Source organism: Gallinula chloropus (genome assembly GCF_964237585.1).
Source record: "Gallinula chloropus genome assembly, chromosome: 3".
NCBI lineage: Eukaryota > Metazoa > Chordata > Aves > Gruiformes > Rallidae > Gallinula > Gallinula chloropus.
In genome coordinates, this window is record NC_140087.1 from 117,267,860 (window position 1) to 117,291,689 (window position 23,830).

The 23,830-nt window shown below is 43.0% G+C and overlaps 1 protein-coding gene across 2 annotated transcripts in view; it reads right to left on the reverse strand.

The window, feature by feature from the left end:
• RUNX2 (RUNX family transcription factor 2) overlaps window positions 1–23,830 on the reverse strand; it is a gene marked incomplete at both ends in the record, with an annotated part of 222,476 nt that overhangs the window by 131,076 nt on the left and 67,570 nt on the right. For both annotated transcript variants that reach the window (XM_084261715.1, XM_084261716.1), the window contains 2 exons: window positions 16,967–17,071; window positions 22,731–22,887. In XM_084261715.1, the coding sequence (XP_084117841.1) occupies window positions 16,967–17,071; window positions 22,731–22,887 (262 nt within the window). The remainder of the gene's footprint in view (window positions 1–16,966; window positions 17,072–22,730; window positions 22,888–23,830) is intronic.

Genomic DNA, 23,830 nt, shown 5'->3' on the forward strand with positions numbered 1-23,830 from the left:
AGGCACTTGGCATCAAAGGTTTTCTTTATGTGCAGGTGTGAAAGGTGTGTGTACAAATAAAGGAACTATCTCACTAGCTATTCAGTCTGGAGGAGCACATGAAAGAACCTGATTATAACAACCCAAGGGATTCATTTTAACTCTGAACTAGGATTCCCGGGCTCCGGAGTTACTCTTGTCCTCTTTGTACATCCAGGACTTGCACCGACTGACACTATTAGCGATCACCTCTAAAAATGTCAGGTGTCTTTGGTGAGATTCATTTTTCAAATGAGCCTCACATCCTAATGGGTGCAAGCAATCTGTTTGAAGTTATATATTTTTTCAGTTTCAAACAGGGAAAAAGCCTTGTCCCCACCAAGTGAGGTTTGCCAAGGCTCATGCCCTCCCTGAAGCTCCAGATGGTTATGACTTCAGTCATATATCCTGGCCAGTAGTCTCAAGGCTGGGGTTAAACAAGCAGTTTGTTCCTCTATTACATAAGCACCGAAAGACAATACTACATTCGAGCTCATAAAAATATTTTAATTGGTGATGATTTCCAGACAGCTATGTCAAAATTAACTCAGAGTTGATGCCCACTTGCTTAAATTTCATTCATCTGGGTTCAAATTATTTGCTTAAAAGAAGAAACATTTCCTTTTATACACACTTTGGTTTCAACCTCCAAAACCATTGCTAGAAATTAGTCCTAACCACCCAGTCGGCTGCCTCAGAAACCAAGCTCAAATCCATCACTTTAATGACATCAATAACAAATACACAACTTTAAACCCTATTGTGAACAGTGGCATACCGAGGAGCATGTGTAGCTGTCATCTCATTAGTCACTAGAAAAACACCAATGAAACCAAAAGAGCCTAACCATGACAAATTATTCAAGAGTTTAACCTGAGACATTAATGAGCGCTAAATAGCTTGTTTTCATGCTTGCTTAAGGAGATTTGTTTAAAATCCCACCAACCTCCCCTGAATGTCGCTCAGTGAAGCTGTTCGTTCTTGTCAAGCTGGTTTTCCTATTCCAGCTAAAACAGCAGGTTGCAAATGTTTGGTTAAGGATGCCTTCCCCACTCCTCATGACACAACACATGCATGGAGGTGACTGCATTGGCTCTGAAGTTTCCTCCCCTCAGCTGCGCAAAAGTGGCAGATTCACTCCCCAAATCCAGACAACCACACAGTTGACAAAGCACTTGACCTGAGATCATTCAGCGGTCAGTGGTATAAAAGAAAAGAAGGAAAAAGGAAAAGGGAATGAGTATCTGCCCATCCAGGCAGTTCATCCTTTCAGATTCCCTATTTCACCTGGGCTTTGTCTCTTTGTCCTGTACTAAAGCAAAGCTCCTAAGCAAGGACTAGAAAAACCTGGTATTTGCTGTTCTCTGAAAGCAGCACCAGGTCTTTAAGTCTCATTAAGGGCTGATTTAATGAGATGCCTGCTCCTACAAGCCACCTTTACCTCCTGCAATGCCTTCAAGGAGCTGAGGAATTGGGATCTGGATCCTAAGACCACTAAATTGTCCTAACGCCGCAAACAGAGAGCAGCAATGTATGGTGGGAGCTGAAAGCAAACAGGATAGCAAAAGACCCCACTATTTCTTTCCACCTTGAGCATGGACAAATATGAAATACTATGTAAAAAAAAAAAAGGAGTTTCCATTTACTAAGAGAAACTGAAGCTTTCTGACTCATCTTGTGATATACCTTGGGTGGGAAGATGCTTTAAAAAAACCCCTTGATTAAACAAACACCTTGATCTTCACCTTCTTCCCACATCCATGTCATTCCATGGGTAGGGTAGTGCCACTATTCATACTTCACATAAGGGGAACTGAAGCTGAAAGAGGTATCCAGTTCCCACTAGTATCAGTAAGTTTAGACAGCTGCTTAGAGGGATTTTCAAATGCACAAACACCATAAAGACGTTAGAGGCAGATGACAAATCAGGAGGATGCACATTCAAATGCATTAGCCACTGAACCATCCTCCTACATCCCTCCCTGACTTCTACATCCCTGCCTTACTCATGTGGCCACAGAGAGCTTGTCTTCAAAACTTCCTGACATGAGATTAAAGAATGAAAAAACAAAAAGAAAAAAAAAATGGTATAGGGTAGGAGTGTTTTGTTCTCTTAAAAAAGAAACATTTCTTCTAACAGGCAGCCTTTATGTTGATGTTCCAGATATGCTAACATTGCTTTTAGCTTTATACAGTTGAAGTAGTCATTCAAACAAGACATGAGCAGGCTTCCAAAACAGGAGCAGTCTCAAATGCACTCCAAAAAACTGCATTGTGCTCCAATGTAAAACTATTCCTCATTCCATATGGGAGATCTCAAGCTTTTGCTGAGTCTGGCTTTACTTTTAATGGAATTTATGTTGGAAAAACCATTTTATTTTGACCAGATCGTTTTTTATGCCAAATGTGGCTTTTTTTCTTTTTTCTTTTTTTTTTTTTCCCTTTTAATTTTTGGGCCAAATTTCACTTGACAGAATCTTCTTTGAAGAGGTGACCAAAGAGACACAATTGTTCCATGTTGCGCATGAGCCCTAAAATCTAATCTCTCCCCAAATTCATCTCCTTATAAAAACATGAAGCCCTCTCATAACTTCAAGCTGTTCTGAGTACTGACCATAAATTCAGCCAAGGGGGGTTTGGAAATTTTTTTTTTCATTTTTTTTTTTTTTTTACAACTCGTAAAGTTGGGAAGTTTTTAGCGTGGATTCTGGAACCGAAACTCAGGGCACACTGAACCAATTTAAAAATGTAAATTTAAAAAGATATGACCCATAAGTGACAAATTAAAGAGGGAACGTAAATGGTTTTCAGGGCGTGCTGCCCTCCGATGCCGACCGCTCACACAGCACGGCTACTTCGGGGTCAACATTTTCTGGCAGCGTGAGACAATAAAAAAAAAGGCATAAACTCCACACGCATGGTAAAGCTACTGTGTCTGACATAACAGTAATGCAGAGGCCCAGAGAGGTGACTGAACCCTGGCTCCCAGCCGCATCAATCCCTGTTTTAATCACCCTCCTGACAACACTTCTCTCAAGCTGCTTGGCTCTCGAGGACGGGAACACCGTGATAGTAAAAGACATGGGGAAAAGCTTAAATAAAGTTGTGGCAGTGAGATGGAATAAAATTGCCTGTGAAAGTGCCTTTTGCCCAGCACTCAAATCTATCTCCAAAAAAAGATTGGTTTAACTTAAAATAAAATAAAAAAACCCACATCAGACAGCTCATCCCTGAGCCCTGTTCCAGTGAATGGCAAACAGCTCAACAAGGACCACAGTCCCTGCAGCACCATTTCTTTCAGGCAGCTTCGGAGAAGAGAGTGTGTGTTTCGCACAGGAGGGAAAGGTTTTTATGCAGGAGCATATCTTGAGTATAACTTGAAGCACTGCCTGCTTCTGATCAGCTCTAACAATTTACAAGCCTGATAAAACAGCTTTCTTCGCTGGTTTTAAATGGGCCCAACATCTTCAGGAGCTCTGAGTCACAGAAAGGAGGAGAAGGTAAAAACAAGCAAGTGGTTTTTTTCACTGGCTGACATCAGAGCATCCAAATCTCCACACACCATGCCCGTGGATGCCCCTATCACCTAGAGATACCCAGCTTATTTTTGCAGGACTTGACATTTGCCACAGATTTCACACAGCTTTGCCCCCTTCCCCAGAGGCCCTCAGGAGCCCAAGGTGCCTTTCTCTGCATCCACTGACTCCAGCGGGATCTCAGCGACAAGTCTGGGCCCAGGTTCTGCCCACCCTGAGGTGTGGCTGGTGCCTACACACAGGTTGTGGCTGCCTGTTACACCAGCCAGGGGCACTCAGCAGTGCATGGCAGCACTGGGAGTTACTAGGGGCTGAGTTTGGGGGGTTTGATGCTAACTTCCTAAGGTTGTTCTTAAACCAAGGGAGTTTTGCATGAAAATGTACTTTTTCAGAAGCACCCCTGCTTACACTGGCTCCCTTGGCACAGCAAAGCGGTGCCAGAGGGACAGGAAGGCTCAGAGCGAAGAGACCCAGCCTGCACCCTGGGGAGCATTGGAGAAGTCATGCTTTGCAGCCCAAACCTCTCTCGGCTCGCACTCCGTGCGTGTGTGTTACAGTCTGCAACATCTGGGCCAACTCTACCAGCTCAGTTGAAGCGCACACACATGAAATTACCCCTCTGAAGAGGCTAGGGGTGGGGAAGGAGAATCCTGCCAAACGGTGGTGCCTGGAGGCATGCTGCCTTCTAACCCGCAACGCCTCCAGAGGCTCTGCAGCCTGAGCTGGCCCTTGTTTCATCTTTTACAGAGATCTCTGCCTTCCCCAACAGGTCCCCAGCACACAGGCAGGAGTCACACCGTGCTGTCCCATGCTGCTGGCCATGGCACCTCGCTCACAACCAACTTTGGTCACCAGCCAAAGTCCTGACCTGCCGAAGTCGATGCCAGAGCTGCTGCAGCCTGTGAAGAGACCCTGCCAACTACCAAGTTATTTTTTTTTATGCAGGATTTCCACTGAAGCTAATGGATTATTTTTCAGTGCAAATTAATACCACGGTAGATTAAATAAGTTAGAGGTGGGGCTGGTAGGACTGACTAGCATTAAAGTTGCCCAATGTTTCCCATTACGAGACTCAATTTTCAATTGCTTGCAACTTTACTGAACTTTGACTGTTTGCATTCCATTTTTTTTTTTGCATGAGTAAGGAACAGATTTCTTCAATTTCAACCAAAATGGCTCAGACATTCCTGGAAATGAGTTAGCTGAGGGAAAACATAGCGCCTCGAAAAACATTTTTGGCAATCTTTTCTTGAAGGAGATTTTTTGTCGCTGTATTTTGGAGTGGGGATTTGAAACCTGGCTCAGCAGATTGGATTTTTTTTTTTTTTACCCCCTCCCAGAATCTCCATGGTAATCCATCCAGATTTAGTAAAATTATAAAACTTTGAAAAAATTAAATTTCATTGAATTAAAAAATCCTTTGACTTTATCAGCTACAAGCTTTGATTACAGCTTGGCAGAGGTAGCTGATTGCTGGCACACAGATTTTATGCTCCTGCCACACGATTTTTTGTTGTGACAATAGCTAAGTTGCTTAAAACAAAGTGTTCGCAGATCAGATTCACTGTGCATTCATATTTTCCCCAGTGGCTGATATGAGATCTTCAGATGTATTCTTCAGAAGTGCTGACCGTTCACCACTAACTCAACCTGGGAGCAGCATTTTGAACATACAGAGCACTATATACTGCTACAGCTCCCACAAGTAAGTAAACGGGTGTGCTCCATCCTACGGGACACTACTGTCCCATGGATAAACCAGTGCATGCTCTTACAGTGAAGGACTGTTTTGTCACACACACACACGACAGGCATAAATCAATGTCCCAGTTCTGAGGGCTCAGACATGGACTTTTCCTACTGCCATTTTTTTTCTGTAGTGTATGCATAAAGTAAGACTTAGAACTAGAGGTATCTGCCCTTTAATCAAAAAAGATTTGTCAACAAGGTATTATTTATCTGATATTTATGTATCCCCTTGTTCATACCTTAAATCTACTGTTCATTCCCTTTTACACCAAGTCACTAGAGGAAAACAGTTCTCATTTTCATTCTTGATGTTGCATGGCATCTGTAGTTCATGAGGCGTTTACTTTGCATCCCACACAGAAGTAAACATGCTTCCCTGGGAGCTTCCTTCATCCTTGAGCTGGGTCTAAAGAACAATCACTGTTATCTGGATTTTGGGAGCACTAGGCCTTTACTTCTCTCTCCTACCTACCTATAATAAAGACTATCTCCACGAGCCAGTGGCTATCAGGTTTCTCTTTTGCTGCCATCTTTCAGAAACAGCAAAGATCAAGAGTAGTGAAACTAATAACATAGATTGGCAAGCCTGTATACATGCAAATCACAAACCCTACCTAAATACCGAGTCTAAGTATCCTTCATGTGTTGTAATTCTGCTGTCCTACTTCTCAGGGATGTTTATGACTGTGTGTCAAGCCGCAGGCGATGAAAACTGTTGCATGAGACCTCTTCACGGCACTAAAAGGCATACCCTGGGCTCGCTCTTCCAAAGGAAAAGATAAAGGCTAATTAAGCTGTCTGACTTTGCCGTGAGGTTGATGAGGATCACGTATAAAAGTCAGACTACTGCTGAGCTGCAAGGGCCACAGCCTTTGGGAGAGGAAGAGTAACAAGCACATCAGCACATGGGATGGACGTTTCGGCACTGAGTGCCTGAGCGTTTCAATCAAGCAGGCACGGAAGAGGAAAACATAAAAGATCACACACTGGCTGTTTATGTCTAACGAGGAGGGGTTCACCAACATCCTGAATTGTGACAAACTTCAGAGAGCAGCCCTGTAATGTGGCTTTTGAAGAAGCAGGCACTAAAGCCCCCATTTAAAAGGTCTACTGAACGACAAAAAGGAGTGTAAAGAAATGTGCCCAAGCTGTGTGCTGCTGCATTTTCCAGGTAGCTTGTTGAAAGCCAATGAAGGTATCTGCACGGATGAAGGCCCTGAGCATAAGCCCCTTGGTCCACACTGCTCCGTGTTCCCTCTGCAGCCTGAGTTCACTACCACCCACCTCCGGAGATGACACACAGCGACACTTGCAGATACTTAGGGTGGGATAAACCAGCTTCTATCACACACATACACCTCTCTCTTGACCACAACGGGCCAGAGATGACTTGCTGAAACACCAGACATAGCTTTTAGGCAACTACAGTTACGGAGAGTCAATCCGCTCTACATCTCTGAAAATCTTACCCATATGTCCCTTTACAAGAAGGATTTTCATTTTGACTGCTTAGTTGATGAATTGAAACACTGAATAATTTACGTTCACAGCTCTATCACTGAGCATTCTTCCGTAGTCAACACTTCTGTCTACAGAGGTGGTAATTTTGTTATAGCACTGGTTTTACAAACAATTGTTCAAAGACGTCAAAAAAGACCAAAAGTGGGAGCGAACCCATAGCCCAGGTCATTAAAGCGAAAGAGTGTCCAGTATGAAAGCAGAAAGCATGTTCAACAAATCTGGAGTTCGTGGTCATAAAAGACACAAAGAATGAAAAAGATTAAATTATTCTTCATTTAATTGGTATCCTAGAATCTTGGAACCAATTCTATTGCACTTCATATCTCTACAGTGCTTGATAAATTAACTAGGTTGATTGAATTAATGGAAGTATATTGTCAAAGAATCTGAATTTGAATCCTTGGTTACTTATGTACACTTGAGGAAAAAGAGAAGTACTCCACTACCTCTGTACTCCTAACCAGTGGTTTGTACCACATAGCGACTCTGTATTGTATCTCCAGGTCTAGTCTTCTGCAGCTTCTCTACTACTGAGAAACACGGGTCTGAATTTTCAAAATATGGCAAATAATTGTGAGTACCATCCCTTTTTGATGGGTAATCTTTGGAATTCTGATCCCTTTTAATACAACCAGTTAAAACTGGGCTGCTTTTGTAAACTAACCTAGGATTTACCATACCTAAACAAACACATACGTGGTACTACATCAGTGCCTGCAAGTGCCTACTCCTTTCCAAGAAGATGCCGCACTGAAGTGAAACTGCTGTTTGTAACTCTGCCTGTCTCATGACTTGTGAATTGAGATTCTGGCATACGAGCTAGATTCCTGATTCTAGCAAATTAAACTACAAAAGCCAGAGCTGAACGCATCCCTTTCTTCCACAGCACGCTTCTGTGGTACTTATGGAGGTGATGATTTTTCTGTTGAGCTCTAAGAGAGAGGAAACAAAAGACCCTCAAGTGCCTCTGACTGCAGCTGATGCTTAAGACTGTGTCTACTACTGGGGGAATGAGGAACGATAAAGCATACGAAGATTTAAGGAAGCAGACAACTAATTGGTGTTACTCACATGGATTACAGAGAGGCAGGAAGCAGATTCTACACTCATAAGCATCTGATTAATACCTGTTTGGCATCCTGAATTTAAATTAGCAGAGCGACTAAACAAGCAGGGTATTATGAAGTGGGAGTAAAGTTCACAAAATGCAGCTAGGGGAGTTTGAAGACCGATGGAAGCAACAAACATTTATGCTGGCAATAATCAGGTAAAAGGGTTTGCCTTCCCACGCTGTGGGAAAGATTACATCTCAAAACCAAAGGAGAAGGGGCAGCATGTTAAGTTTGGGTAAGGAAGGAACAATTAATACGCTCTGATGTGAAGCAGGCACACTGGAAATGTGGAGCATTTTTCCCAGTGTTTGAGAAACCTTTAAATGTGCTCCACAGCATTCTTCACGTTTAGGTAACACCTATGAAGTGCATTATCACCTTTGTATTGTTTTTTTATGCAGCTGCAGTATTAAAGGTAGTGTGAGAACCTTATTGAATACTACGCCTACAGCTAAACAACCTGAGTTTTAATCTTAGCAGTTCACACCAGCCAAGTTGAGTAGGACCTGAGTAGTACTTGACTACTGAAATCCTGCAAGAGGTGATAATGATGCCTTAGTAGATAGCATCATTTTTTTTAAGGCATGTCTGTATTGCGCTCATTATGGCAGCTGTACAGACACTTCAAAGTCAGCTTTAAACAATCCCTTACGTTGTCAGAAATATACTGTGGACTGTTCACAGTCCAACAGAAAGCATGGCTTCCACACAAGAGGCTGGTCAAACAGTTGGTTGACCCATGCTGAGCTCCATGTTACTGTACTGCTATCTGAGCTACCTGCTCTGTAGCTAACTCGGGTTGTTTGAATTTCATGGCAGTCACTTGCTACAGCATAGGACCACAATATCATATAATCTCATCTGATTTCAACCTTCTCAAACTCAGGGTGCCTAGTCTAGGCTAGTCATCTAGCCTCCATTTCTAATCAATGGAAAGGGAGGGATAGCTCTAAAGGGCCATTCATTGCACTTTTAGATAGGCATGAAGATAGGTGAGATGAATCGCTTTCTGCAAGAGCCTGTGTCTCTTCATTCACTTCAGAGGAAACCTACCCTAGACCTCTAATTTTTGGAAAGCTGAAAGCCACCCTCAGTCAACAGTGAGACACTATCGTGCTGAGTAAGCTGGTCTACTGAAGATGAGATATGTAACAGGGGACCTGCAGACAGACGCATTAAGGAACCCAGTTCTTCCTAAGAGTAAGGTTTCCGGCGTCCAAAACATACTGTAGCATGAGATCATTGCTAAGTTTCTTCCTCTGAAGTTTCAATTAAGTATGAAATTCTTCCTCATTTCCTCTTCTGCATTCCTTGTCTGGTTAAATCAGCATCTGTGTTTCATGTCTGGGATGACCATGCTTCAGTAGAGAATGAAGTTTATATGGAGAATAAAAATAAGTTTTATAAAACCTTAAAAAGAAATTTGGGAATGCCAGCAAGGAAGAACTGCATAAGTACTCAGATGCAGCACCTCCTGAAAATATTTGCCCTGTTCCCTACTTCCCAACCCACTTGGGAAAGTGGAGGGAGAGGTATAAGAGGTGCTACACTGAACATGAGGAACAAAAGGCCAATATAAGTAACAGCAAGCTAAATGCATTGAAAAAGTGAAGATGAAAAGAATTCTTTTGGAAGAAAAGCGTGGGACAAAACGGTCTGGGAAAAGCTACTCTAAAGCCTTTTTTATACCACCTTCCTCCCCAGTACCTCCATAGAGTAGTCACAGACTTATAAAAATGGCTTTCACTTTTCCTTTCCTCGTAGTCGTGACATATGAAAATACAGCTTGAACTCACTTCCATTGTTGACTTCATTTATTTAGTTATAAACCCTTTCCTCATCTTTATTTTTAATGGAGACTGTGAGCTATTCAGGTGGAAACTCTCTTACATACAACTATGCAGCACAACTATAGCGTGGTGGGGCCATGATTTTATCTGTGGCTTGGAGAGACAAGGGTGACCAGCAGGTCGAGAGAGGGCATTGTCCTTCTCTACTCTGCTCTCATCAGACCCCACCTGCAGTGCTGCATCCAGCTCTGGAAACCTTAGGGCAAGAAAGACATGAAGCTGTTGACATGAGTCCAGAGGAAGCCATGAAGATGATTGGAGGATGGAGCACCTCTGCTGGGAAGACAGGCTGAGGGAGTTGGGCTTGTTCAGCCTGGAGAAGAGGAGGCTCTAGAGAGGTACCTTACAGCACCTTCTGGTACCTGAAGGGGCTACAGGAAAGCTGGAGATGGACTGGATACAAGGTCAGGGAGTGACAGGACAAGGGAGAATGACCTTGAACTGAAGTGGTGTATATTTAGATATTAGGAAGAAATCTTTCCCTCTGAGGGTGGTGACGCCCTGGCACAGGTTGCCCAGAGAAGCTGTGGCTGCCCCTGGATCAAGGGCCTGCAGGATTCAAGGCTAGGTTGGATGGGGCTTTGGGCACCCTGGGCTAGTGGAGGGTGTCCCTATCTATGGCAGGGGGTCAGACATAGATGGGCTTTGAGGTCCCTTCCAACCCAAACCACTTTGGGATCCTATGACCTTCTGAATACAAGCAGCAATAGCTGAAATATTGAAAAAAACACCATGATGGTCATCTTACATGCCAAACATACTAGGAATAGACTGATTGGAAGCAGTGTTCCCTCTACAATGGGATGGAAACAGCCTGTTCTGTTGAAAAATACAAACTGAGACTGCATTTCTACTGGTGGGGGCATCTTAGAGAATGCCTGTTTGTTCTATATAATCTTCTCACAGCCTTTTACCTCTCACCATAACAGGAAGTACACGGTCACTCTGTCACCTTCCTGGGCAGCAATGTCCTCCTATGGAGACAGCCAGCCAGTGTCACATAGATCACTGAGATTTCAAAACTTCAGCATATGAAATCATAGAATCATCTTAGAAATCCAGCCACGAGTGAACGAAGATGGTTTCGCTTTCACCTTACCCTATATGCTACACAGCAGACAGAAGCCTTGATCACTGGAACAGAAATTATTTTTATGCTCACAGACTATTCCTCAGACCATGTCATCTTATGCACTAGTTCCCCTCTAGCTGCAGTGGAATAAACAAGAACTGACGGGTCCTTGGGATTTAGCTACCACCCCCAACCTTGCTCCAAAGGTCTGCTTTGTGGTCAGGGTAGTTGTAAGGAGCCCTGCTCTGTGGGTTACACACCCATCTCAAACGTAAACCTAAACCACTGGTATATACGTCTGGCACCTCTGATGAGGAACACTTGAATCATCCCACCGGTTTCTTACAGCCTCTGGGAACACTCAGGACCTCCAGTCCCCAACTTAGTAGGGTTTTGTGAAATTACACATTTGCAAAAAATAAGCCAGCAGCAAATGATAGTGAGTGAAACTCTGATGTCACGCATTTTACACTGCAGATAGGAGCTGTGCTGTACCACTGAAATCAAGAACACTACAGCTCCTTAGTGGGGACCTGAGCCCAGGTCCCAGACTGTAACTGGACTGTGGTCATGCCCAAATATGCTAACAACAGTCACAGAAAAGAACCCAAACCCCACAGCGTGGCCACACTGAACATTTTCTTGGCTGTAGAATCACGTTCTGCACAAATACGTGGAAGAACTTTTTCACAGTGAGGGTGATAGAGCACTGGGACAGGCTGCCCAGGGGGGTTGTGGAGTCCCCTTTTCTGGAGATATTCAAGACCCATCTGGACACCAACCTGTGTGACCTGTCCTAGGGACCTTGCTTTGGCCAGGGGGGTTGAACTCAATGATCTCTGGAGGTCCCTTCAAATCCCTACAAGTCTGTGAATCTGTGAATTTTGCCTCATTTCTTACAGAGGCAGCATTACAGCACAAACGTGAACCTTCACAAAGTCATTTAGAGCAACTTGCAAACCGCCAGACCGCCCACTCTGCCTTCCTCCGCTCCCGTTTACGCTGGGAGAAATCCGAAATAACCCAGCCGATCTCAGTAGAGATTTGTCACTCCGAAAGGCACCAGAGCAAGTCACAGATTTTCTAACTTGGGTTTGGATGAAAACCCAGGGCTCATTCACCACATCTCGGGCTATTTAGCATTGGCTTTGATTAAAAACCTCCTCACCGTGCCAAAAAAACGCGTGCAGACGCGAACTTCCGCGTTTGGTCCCTGCAACGTATCGCTTGAAAAAGCCTGTGATGCTGTGCGTACAGCCTGAGATAGGACCTGCCCAGGATATTTCCTCTGGTCCTGCAAACTCTCTTTGCCCTGGGCACTGCCCCGGTTTGCCCCAGTGCAAAAACTCACAGCCAAAATGTATTCTTGGGAAGGAAGAAGGGGATGGGGGGGCGGATAGAGTGTTTTTTGAAGGCGAGCCAGAAAATATTCTTAACTGGGGGCTGGGGAGGGGTGGGGGGGTGACGGGACACACAGTGGAGGGATGTTGAGGATCCAGCTCCTTGCTGTAAGCGTGCCATGTGTCCCTGAAGAAAGCTGCTGCCATGCAGGCTGTTAGGGGAGGAATGCGTAAACAGACAATGTATCCTTGCATCAGTTCCACAAAATGTTGCACAACACAAATGCCTCTCGATGTGTCATTTCCTGCTTGGCCACCAGCCCAGCTCCTGACAGGCAGGCAGCAAAAAAAAAAAAAAAAAAAAAGAAGAAGAATAAAAGAAAAATAATTTAAAAAAACCTGAAAGATTTAAAGCACTTCTACTCCAAAGCACATTCCACCAGCCCCAGACTTTATCCCTCCCGCCTTTGAGAGAAAAGAGGGAGAACTTCCTCAAAACAAAAAAAAACCTCTGCTACAGTTTTAAGTCGAGGAATCTCAAAAATCTCAATCACTGCTCTGTGTTTTATAAACTGGGCCGGTTAATAGAAAGGCTGCGTGGAACCTCTCACCGGCTTCTGCTGCGTGCACAGGCAAAGAGGCGATGTTTGCTCATACCTTTCCTCACGTGTGCACCTTGCGAGCCGCGGCGGCAGAGGCGTATTCCGGCGCTGAATGCAACGCAGCAGTTCTCTAGTGTTGAAAGGCTCAGAACTACTTTTTTAGATACATTTTTGGGTATCGGGAAGAATTTCGTTACTGAAAGGGTTGTCAGGCATTGGAACAGGCTGCCCAGGGAGGTGGTGGAGTCACCATCCCTGAAGGTATCTAAAAGGCTTGTAGATGAAGTCCTTAAGGACATGATCTAGAGGTGGGCTAGTCAGGGTTAGGATGTGGTTGGACTCGATCTAAAGGGTGTCTTCCAACCCAGGCGATTCTATGATTCTATGATTCTGTGATTCATTCACGTTGATAAAGAAAATTGTGGTCAGTGCCTTCAGGGACTAATTTTAATTACAGGCGAACTGCAGTCTTTGGAAGCAAGGGAAAAATCTAAAAATATATAGACTTCTCCTCCCTCCTTTCTCTTGATTTCCCTCCTGACTGGGTGTCTACCAAAAGCAACCAGTAAGGAGGATATCTCTAGTATTCGAAAGGTACCACTGTGGAAGGGTAAATCGTTAGTTCTGTATTTCTAATGAGGTAGGGCAAAGGCATTAAAGGGGGGCCTGAGTAAAGGTTTGGAGCTGTTATTTCTTCTGGGCTGTTTTTTTTTCTTCTTCTTTTAATTCCTCTACAGTGATCTCTTGCTATCTGTTGGTCAATTATGACCTCAGGCCAACTGATTTCTCTGGAAACTGTCTTTCAAGCCTCCCAGCTGGAAGGCAGCTCTGCTGGCTAAGATGTGCATAGGGCAGAGGCTTTGTCCTGGTTATGGGAGAGGAAAGATTCTGCAGGATTTCCCAATGATTCCCAAAGATTTTGCACAAACCCGTCACTAGACTCCATCACTCAGAAAGCCATGCGCTGTCTCAATCCAGTACAAAGACTGTGCAACACAGTTATGTCCCTGGACAGTAATCTAGATAAAACTGTAATAAAATAAATACAACTTTTCCAAGGAAAAATAATCAGAAGGCCTTTTCTCATGCAGAAACGGGCAGGTTTTCCTAACAAAGCCACCCAACATCACAGTTTCTATTTAAAAATTGTAAAACAGTAACAGAGAGGCAAGGCACCAAGCTTCCACAGCCGTATGTTTAATACAACTAAAGGACACGTGGGTGTAGGAACCTGACTTTCTGTAGCACTGAGCATCCGAAACACCAACTGGAGCTGCTGCACGCCATGACCATTCAGCACTCCCAAAGTCAGGCTCTAAATGATTGCGATATCTGTCACGGTATTGCTGCTGCTCCTGCCGCTGCTGGAAAGCAGGCAGCAGCCGCTCACTTGAGTCAACTTGCCAACAGAAGGTCAGAGTGCCTTGCCTATAAACAAGCCTTACAAATTCACGATCTAAGGCATGATGTCATGTCTTAAAATGATAAGCTGGCAACAAAGTAAATGACATTTTGTAAAGATGTGCATAATTTTATGTTTACGCTACTTAGAGCGAAGGTTCTAATAAGTCATCGGTTGTGTTCCTTTAAAGGGAAGTTTTATAACTGAGATGAATCACAACTGCAAAAGATCAAAGTTAAAAAACATCAATGATGCCATGGGGTACTTTTTAATCTTGTAATGAATGATGATCATGTGCTCTTATGAAGTTGGTCCAACTGCCAACGCCAGATGTGTATATTAAGAAAAAAGTTGTTTGTGATGTGACAGCTCTGTTTGAGCTGCCAGACAGAAGAAAACTAGGGTAACATGCTTGAGATGTCGAAGTGAAATACAGATCCTGGCACAGAGGGGCACTATTTGCCGATACATAATTTGTTAAGAAAAACACATTTGCTATCAGAGCTGCTCGTTGACTCCAACTCCTTATCGCCCACAACCACCTAATTTTCCTTACGCAACGTGAACGCCAGATACACACTTCTTGAACGATTACTACCAAAGAGTAATAAATCTACAGAAGTGCAGGGGCTCTCGGAAGGAAGCAGAACTCCAGTGAAACTCCCACAGCTCACTGGAGCTATTATTTCCCTGAAAATTCCAGTTTGATAACTAACTATTCTGGAAGTGTCATAGCCTTGAAAGTACCTGGCTGTGGTAACAGAACTCCCAGAACCAAACTGACCCCAGAGCGCAGCTCCACTAAGTATTTAGCCAAAATATGAAAATTTAAATGGACAGTCAAGCTGAAATTTGGATTTCTTACTCCACCCTGTCTATAAGAACTATGTTACTGAGCATCCCTAGGTTCAGCTATTCAATGAGAACAGTGGTCAGGTATCACGTACAGAGGCTTTTCAGATCTAAACCACGAAACTCCAGCAGAACTTGGAAAACTTATTAATTCCTACAAACATAGCCTCACTTTTAATCCACTGATCACCAAAACAGCTAGTCCCAGTGCAAGCAGGTTCCCTTTCTCTGCTACCCAGGGTAGTCCACGCTGTTCTCTGCATCATTTTCAAACCACTCTGCTTTTTCACAGCTGTCATGTCCTCTGCTGGGAGATTTCCCCTTTTTGCTGATGCCTCGATACATACATGGAAGCTGCCCTCGAATGGGCATGGCTAAATGATATGTATTACTCCTGGCTGGTGTTCCATGAGTGCAGCAGCTTGCCCAGGATCCCCACATAACCTACGTGGAGCATCAGCTGCAGGTGACAATTAAAAATGGGAACTGACTCAGCTAGGGGAGAAGACAGGACAAAAAGCCCCTCGCTGTGACCGACGGACACCTCAGCTGCGAGCAGGCAGCAATGCAAGTAAAGAAATGCATCCAGAGCTACTTTCTTTCTCTCAACTCTTTTTTTTTTTTTTTTTTTTTAATCAATGTGAAAGTCTGCAGCCTGGACAGTTCTTGAAGGCATTTCAGTTCCTGTCTCTCATTGTCAGAGGAGGTGACAGCACAGCGTGTATTAGCATGAGAAACACTTAAATGCGTGAATTCTGCCTACATCTTTCTACTTCACCCGCCTTTGTGGTATTTTAAACAAAACTCCATAGAAGCTCCTTAAAGGTCTCCTTTGTATGTTCAGATCAAAGGCAGAATAATTATTTGAGATGCTTCCATTATAGGGATTTTTTTTTCATGTGGTTATTCATCAAATAATTCTTAATCTCTAAAAGTAATTTAAATACAGCTATACCTGGTTAATCCAATCAATTTAGAAAGAGTTTTTTCTAGTTAGATTAAGAAAAAAACTCCAGAACTGGCTCATCAGTGAGACCCATATGATGTGAGGCTGGTTACCGACTACATGTGCTAGACAGAGAGACAGCCATATAAATCACGATGGATTAACCAGACTTGACTGTATCTAAAAATAAATGCTACCCATAAAACTGCTAGAACATGACAAAACACAACTGTCATAAAAATATAGCCAGTGATCGCTGCAAATAGCTTCCTAGTAAGTGAGGAGGAAGGTGCAGCGTTAAGAGATAAACGTACTGAGTGAAAATCTGCTGGACTATGTTTAAATAAAATACACTTTCAGTGTACAAATAAGAAACAAGACAGTGCTGTTGATATCCTGTTTTTTATCTTTCTTTGCCCCCCCGGGGTCTGTGATGAGTCCATAGCTGAAAACCAAGTTCAGGTATGATGAGATTAACCAGGTGCATTAATTATCTGATGGCAAAAGAATTTAAGGGCAAACAAAAAGGCACTATATTATGTATTTGCTCACTGCTGTAGGACTGATCCTGAAAGATCAGCCTCCTTTTTCACTCTAAACGTCCTCAGTTGGAAGCTTACAGGAGTTCAGGGAATTCAGCGTGTTGCAGGATTGTATCTATTATGCCTAAATCAGATTATATATAAATACAGTGGGTTTAGTTCTCATTTATGCTGGCAGATAATGTATCAAGACCTTGATGTGAATGAGAATCAGGTTCGTGATTGCCCAAATTCAGCCAAGCACTTAAGTGTGTGTTTAATGCGAGTATGTGTGTGGTCCAATAGGCTCCAAATTAAGCATGCGCTTAACATATTTTGCTGAGCTAGAACCAATGTTTGACCAAGATATACATTTCATTTTCGGGTCTCCGTTAAACAAAATTAAGCAGACTTATGTGCAAAAATATAAGAATATAATACTCACTTCTTGGCTCCCTTGGCCCATCCACTGTAACCTTTATAGCTCTGTGGTATGTAGCGACTTGGGGGGGATTTGTCAGGACAGTTATTGTCAAAGTAAAGCTCTTCCCTACAAAGGAGAAAAAAAACAACGAGGAATGAGTGATTACAACATGAAAACAGTCACATGCATGTTCAGTAAAGAATCAGAGACGTTTAAAATTATTCCCTGTCGTTACCACAATCGTGAAAATTAAAAACATAACTGACCATAGGAGTTTTCCTCCCCTTCAGTTTTACTCTATGTCAAGAGTACGTCCATGTGTTGACAATCTAAATGTTTCTTATTTAATAATGGGTCATCATACAATGACAGAACAAAAGTGATTCACTGCTGAGGACAAGCCAAATTCTTTGCTGTATTGAAAGTGGTGTAAATCTAAAGCAAGTCGGATAATTTAAAAATTTACTCCAGTTTTGCAGCTGTGTGACAGAGAGCAGAATGTGGCCACATGCTATTTACTTCACACAGTTTTATCATTTCGTTTGTTCCACTTCCCTACAGTAAGATGAGGAAAGAATATATTTTCCTCCTGGGAGTCATTTTAACAGAGAATCAGTGTCTCCTGTCCTTCATACGCCAGGGGTAATACGATGATATCATTATTACTGGAACACGCTCTCCTTCCCTACATATATTCCATCTAAGAAACGCTAAGAAAGCCCCCAACTTCCCCATGAGGGTGAGAAACCGCGGCGTGCGCGTACATCACTAGCGTAAGCCTGCGTGTTGGCTGCTTTTTTTTTGGTGGTGTTTTTTGTGCTTTTTTGGTTTTCTTTTTCTCATTTCTCAGAGTTTGAATCCGCACAGAGATTGCGTAAAGTCATCCCCAGCCTCTGGCTGAATGAAAACGTTAAAAAGAAATAAATAAAGGGAGCTGCCTCGCGTCCGAGCTCACATTCTCACAAGGCGCTGGCCCCCGTTCGGGAGACTCACTGACAGTTGTAATCTGTTAGATATGCAACGGTTAGTCACGTCAGATAGTCAAAACTGAAAACTGTTTCAAGACAGGAAAAGGTGGGCGTACAACAGTGACTCAATAAAACAGTCAGCAATCTTCAGCCTTCGTGCTCATTGGGGCTGCTGCTTTAGCAGACACTTAAAACTCCTTCCCCCACCACCCCCCACCCCGCGTATACGTGCATTTTTGTTGCTAGGGCTTTTCTTCTCACTGAACTCTGAAGGCATTCGATCAAGGCACAAATCTTAAACGATACGTAACAGCACAAACTTAATGCAGTTTGGGTTTTTTTTCGAGTCTAATACAGAACAGCTTATATTTAAGGATAATACAGAACAGAGCTTTGGCTGTCAAATCTAGTAATTGGTCTTTCTTTCTGATCCAAGTCGTATATCCCCCAAACCTGCCTGAGACACGCATCATTTATTATCAGGAGTGCAACTTCAAACTGTCTTGGCTGTATTTTTCACAAACCAGAATGTGACATGGATTTTTATTTTAATTTTTTAAAAGGAAATATAACTGTCATGTAGAGTAAAACGATTTTCCAGGTGTAGCTGTGCTCCAGCTGTGCCCACCTCCCCGAGAGATGCAGGCTAGAAGGGAGATCAGGACCCCAGCCAAGGTGTGAAAACCTCAGGAGGATGAATTCTGCCTTGGTGGAGGTGTGTGGCTGAAGGTGGCTTTCCCCAGTTTCATTGGGAAATGGATCATTTCTCAAATCTTGTGAGACTGATCATCACAGGAGGAGAATTAGGTGGATGTAGGATGCTCAGTCTTTGTCCAATTTTCCCAGTCTGCCATTGCCAGAAGTAAGATGCGCGTCCTGCCAGCATACAGCGTGTGTGTAGGCAGCCTCCAGACATACAGCAATGGCCTCCACGCCTGCTTGTTTAGGGCTGAGTGGGATCCATGCCTTTCATCCTTCCCTGAGTAGGAATTCAGCTGACTGCTTGGATTTATATACATTTACCAGGGACAGGTATAAGGCCTCCTTCAGCACCAGCCCATCATGACTGTGAAAATGTGTGATGATGCCATTCAGACTGCATGTACCCACACAAAATGGGTAGAATATTACTGGCAACAAATAAACTGAAGGGATTTTCCACATAGCTTTGAATGAAGGATTTGGCCTTGATGCTACCGTTCTATTTATATGCCAAATCAGTATCAAAATCTAGCACGACTAAAAATTGACATGATGAAACATACTGTCTGTTAAGACCCTGCAAATTCGTGCTTGCATTGTTTCCTAGACTAAATGTATTTCAAGAGGACGTAGTGGCCAGAAACACCGCATTCCTTCGTATTCAAGAGCTACGTTTCGACCTCGCACTGCTAAAAGCCAGCCTCTCAGCCAGCCTAAGCTGAACAGCTAAGCATCTCACTTGAAAAGGAAACTGGTTTTGTTCCCAAACTGGTGTTCTACAAAACCGAAGCATTAATGAAGTAACATTGATGAAGCCCCACGGCGGTCAGTAAATCATACATCACTTCATCGCGGGGAGCTGCGTGGCCTTGCCAGTTCCAGAGCTTTCAAGAATTGATTTACATATTACAGGATTAAGAACAAAATAAATTTTAAGGTCCCCCTGTTTCAGTGATGCTTGTGCCGCCCACAGATATTTCACAGATATCCCTCCTCAGCTACGAAATCCTTTAATGCACTTTTTATCACCTTCCTTTATTGCCCTCGGTCATTTCGACTATCCGCTTTTAGAGGCTAAAGACTAATTGTAGTTCTCTTTTATTAAATTCCCCGGCCAAGCAGTCATCTGGCACTAGTGCTTCAGTGTGTCTAAACTGTGCATTCTTTGTTATTCACACATGTGAGCTGAGCTGACACGGGAGGACGAGACGGACATATGCTGAAGCACAAGGCAAACCCCAGAAATTAGCTTGAAAGGAGACTCGGCAGCTTGCACACGTTGCATATTTTTTCAGTTAGATGCTAATGTGATTAAAGTATCAGGACACGACAAAATTAAGGTTATGATCCTTTGCTTATTGAAGACAGGAATTCTTTCTTCTCTGTGCCATGGATCGGGCTTGTAAAAGGGAGCTACTGCCTCAAAACCACACACACAAATGATGGTGTTCACATAAAGAGCCCTGGTTACTTATTCTGATGAGTCCAGAAAAGGTGTTTAAAAGAAATTACGCAAACAATAACGTGAAGCTTCTGTCAGGCAAGCAACATTAATATGTATAAAAATCAAGTTTCCCCATTGAGCCATGGGAAGCAAGAAAAAACGTGGGAGAGGAGGTGAAGCAGCAAGTTGATGATTCAGACTTCTTCGCAATCAAATTTAGAGATACAGAGATCAAAGAGCGAGCTGTTTAGAAAGATGTAAATCTAAAGGCAGGAACAGGTGTGGATTAGTTTCTTGCCACTGAAAAAATATTTCTTTATTACTTTATTTTTCCTGTTTAGGCTTCAAGACCTGTATCTATCAATATTTGTCTATGCCAGGAGTTCTTGTGCTTCTGTTTGTAACTACCACTTTCTTTCCCTGCTATTTTAAGCGGGGTTCTAAAAATCTATCATTAAGATAACCCTTTCTCCCTCTCTCTTTCTCTCTCTCCCCCTCTCTGTTCTAAGTCTGGAAGACAAGTCTGGACCAATTTCTCCATCCTGCCTCTGGCAGCAGAATGCAGCATTTCAGATCCTCCACCGAGTCCCGGCTGCTTCAAAGGAAAAGCCCTACTTTCTTCCGTTAAGATCATAAGAAATATAGGGGGAGGGGGTCAGCTCTGTTTGGACATAATTACACTTCATCAAAAGAAGCTTTCTTCATCTTCCATGCGTGAAAAGTCTGCAAGCAGTTAAGTCTGTCTTTTTTCTCTCTCTTTCTCTCTCCCCCCCCCCTTTTTTTTTTAAATATAAAAATTGCTATTTGGGAAACTAGCCAAAACTCAGAAAGCCAATATAGTAAAACAGTGCACACCCTTTGTTTTTCTTTGAAGTCTCTTAAATAAATATGTTGAGGGTTTGAAAAGTACACTATCGCTTTTCCATAGATTCTACTCAGATTGATCAGAGAAAAAGTCTATTCCAAGCCTGCTAGATACAAATACAAATTAAGAATACTGGAACCAAATTTTAGGAGGTTTGTGTTTGGATGTGCCTGGAGCCACATCTACTCAGGCTTTAGGCCCTCTGTTTCATTTCCTATGCTTTAATAAAAAGGTTTCAAATTAAATTCACAGATCAGGGCTAAGTACATCACATCTCAGTTCTTTTTCAGCACTACAGAAAGACTGATACACTACTGAACTTTTACTGTAAGACAGCAGTAGTGATGGAGCCAGAGAACTTTCAAACCTAATCCATCAGCAGAATAACAAAGCAGACTGGGCTTTTTTCTTCTTTTTTTTTTTTTTTAAGAAAGCAAGACAAATGGAAGAGATAGGTAACACCTTCTCCAAAAGGGCAATGAACTCCGTATTTACATTGCATTACTGTTCTGTCTTTCAAGTTATTCTTTACTATTCGTACTTTTTAAGCTGCAAAATGATAAAGAGAATTGTTGGCCAGGTCACTAAAATAAAGAACAGCCACTGTGAGCCACACTTGTGCATGCACTTTCGCAAAGGGTTTGTAAAAGTTTGCTTAAACTACTTTTAAACTACCTAGGCCTCTGTCATTAGTTTAATTTTTTGAAAAGTAACTTTTCCTTCTTTAAGATGAATTAAAACTGCTTCCTAATTAGTATTACTGTCAAAATAGCTTTATTGCTAATTTCCCAGCACAACTGTCCAGCTGCCATTGCTTCATTTTGCCCCGCACGGGGCTAGTTTAAAAAAACCCTGGCTAAATATTCAGATGAATGAAGGAAAAAAAATGCAGGTTGTGTCAACCACTGATACAATAAACCCCTCTGAAGGTTCCTGCAGCAAAAAGTGAAGTGCCAGCTTCCTTCAAGCTATCCTTTGCATCATTATCCGTGATTCAGAAGCAGCTGCAAGACTCTTTCAGAGGAATTCTTACAAACCTGCAATGGTTACAGAGGCTGCGCGTGCAGATCCCAGATTATAGGCACCACCGAAACAGGTGGAAGACAATGACAGCACTCTAGATACTCAAAAATAAAACTAACTTGCCCTGTCATTTAAAGCAAAGGTTACGTTTAGTTCAAGCCCAAGTCTACCAGCAATTCATCAAAAGGCAACCAGTTTACTAAAAAGAAAAGCAGGGCTGATTTTTTTGCAGGTCATAAGCATTTTGATTGCAAAGGGCAGGGAAGTCACTAGAAAGCTTTCCACCAATAGCTGCAAGCTTTAAAGATGTACACCCTTAAAGAATATAACCTATAGCACATGCAATATGCAAAATCCCCTTAATTATAGGTCTTCTACAGCAACTTCAGAAGCAGCTCTACTGCTAAAGGGAATTCTCCATCTCTCACTGTGTGGCCTGAGATACTCTCTGACTCCACGTAACCCAGATCACAAACACCCCCATTTCCTTCTACCCTTGCTCTGGGATTAAAATAGGGAAGCAGGGGCTCTGTGAATCATTTTTCAAAACCTCTGTCTGATAAAAATGTACAGAGATGTGAGGAGTCAACCCGCTCAGAAGTTAAGAGAATCTCAACTTGGTTTGCACATATGCTGAAGTTTGCAAGTAAAACACGTTTGTTCCTCCAAATGAAAGGCTGACAGCAAGGTGTTTACAGATTGATTATCATTTCATCTCAAATTAGGTTTGACTTCTAGAGGTTGTTTTACATCATGATGGAGACATAAAATGCAGTGGCCTACCTCTTCCACTTCTGCCCACAAATCGTAAGTCATTAAATCTGGCCACCTGGTTCTTCATGACGGCAGAAGCGTTTCGCAGCTCTGCAGAGTAGTTCTCATCGTTTCCAGCCATGACAGTGACCACTGTCCCATCAGGCACTTCTCCTAGGGCCACCACCTGTTAAAACGGGAAGACAACCACAACTCGTGAGGCGGCCCTTTGAAAACGCGTGTCCCCATCCCCGCTTTGCGGGCTGCCATGCTCATTACAAAGCTCCGTGGCAGCTTCTCCAGCCGGCTGTGGTGAAGAGTCATGTATTAGCTGAACACAGAACAAAGTGCCACATCAAACAAAGAAACATCTTGCATTGTCTCCCTTTCTCATAGCCTAATAGGGAGTTTCTTCTTTGTTACATTTCTTCAGAAACATTCAACATCCTTGTGTAGTGTATGGCTTAATGCTTCCTGAAGGCCAACTTTGTTCTAGGCAACTAGCGAGCAGCGAGAAAACACGAGGCCTGGCTCATATCCACAAATTACACGCGGGAACGCATTTGAAATGGAAAGTAAGAAATTACTATGAGGAGCCTCAACACCCAGATTCGGTTCTACTTCTCAGCTGGTTGCACCCATCACCCTGACCTCAAAGCTCCTCAGACTTCAAGCTAGAGAGAAACCCATCTAACCATCCCAGGAGCGGCACCGGGGGCACCAGCAGACAAAGCCCTCCACCCAACCCGCTCCTGTGATGGAGCACTTCAATGTTGGCATTCAAACTCTTTAGATGCAATAAAAAACAAAGGCTGTTATTTCCTTGCAGGCATGTAAATTTTCATAGCGCTTGCAAGAGTCGCATGTGGTTAGCGCCGATACCTCCCTCAAATTCCAGGATGGGGGAACAGAAGATATCAAAGTATTCCTCCTTACGTTTCACCTAGCTGGTAGTCTGACTTTTATGCTTCAGTGGTGGTGTAGTGCTCCAACATCTGATTAGATAAACACCACGGAGAAGACAGCTCCCATCTTCTAATTTGGAAACAACGGGGATACCTACAGCGTTACTGCACCATGACTTTTTAATGTAAAAATAACATTGAATAGGACTAGTAAGTTACTAGGAA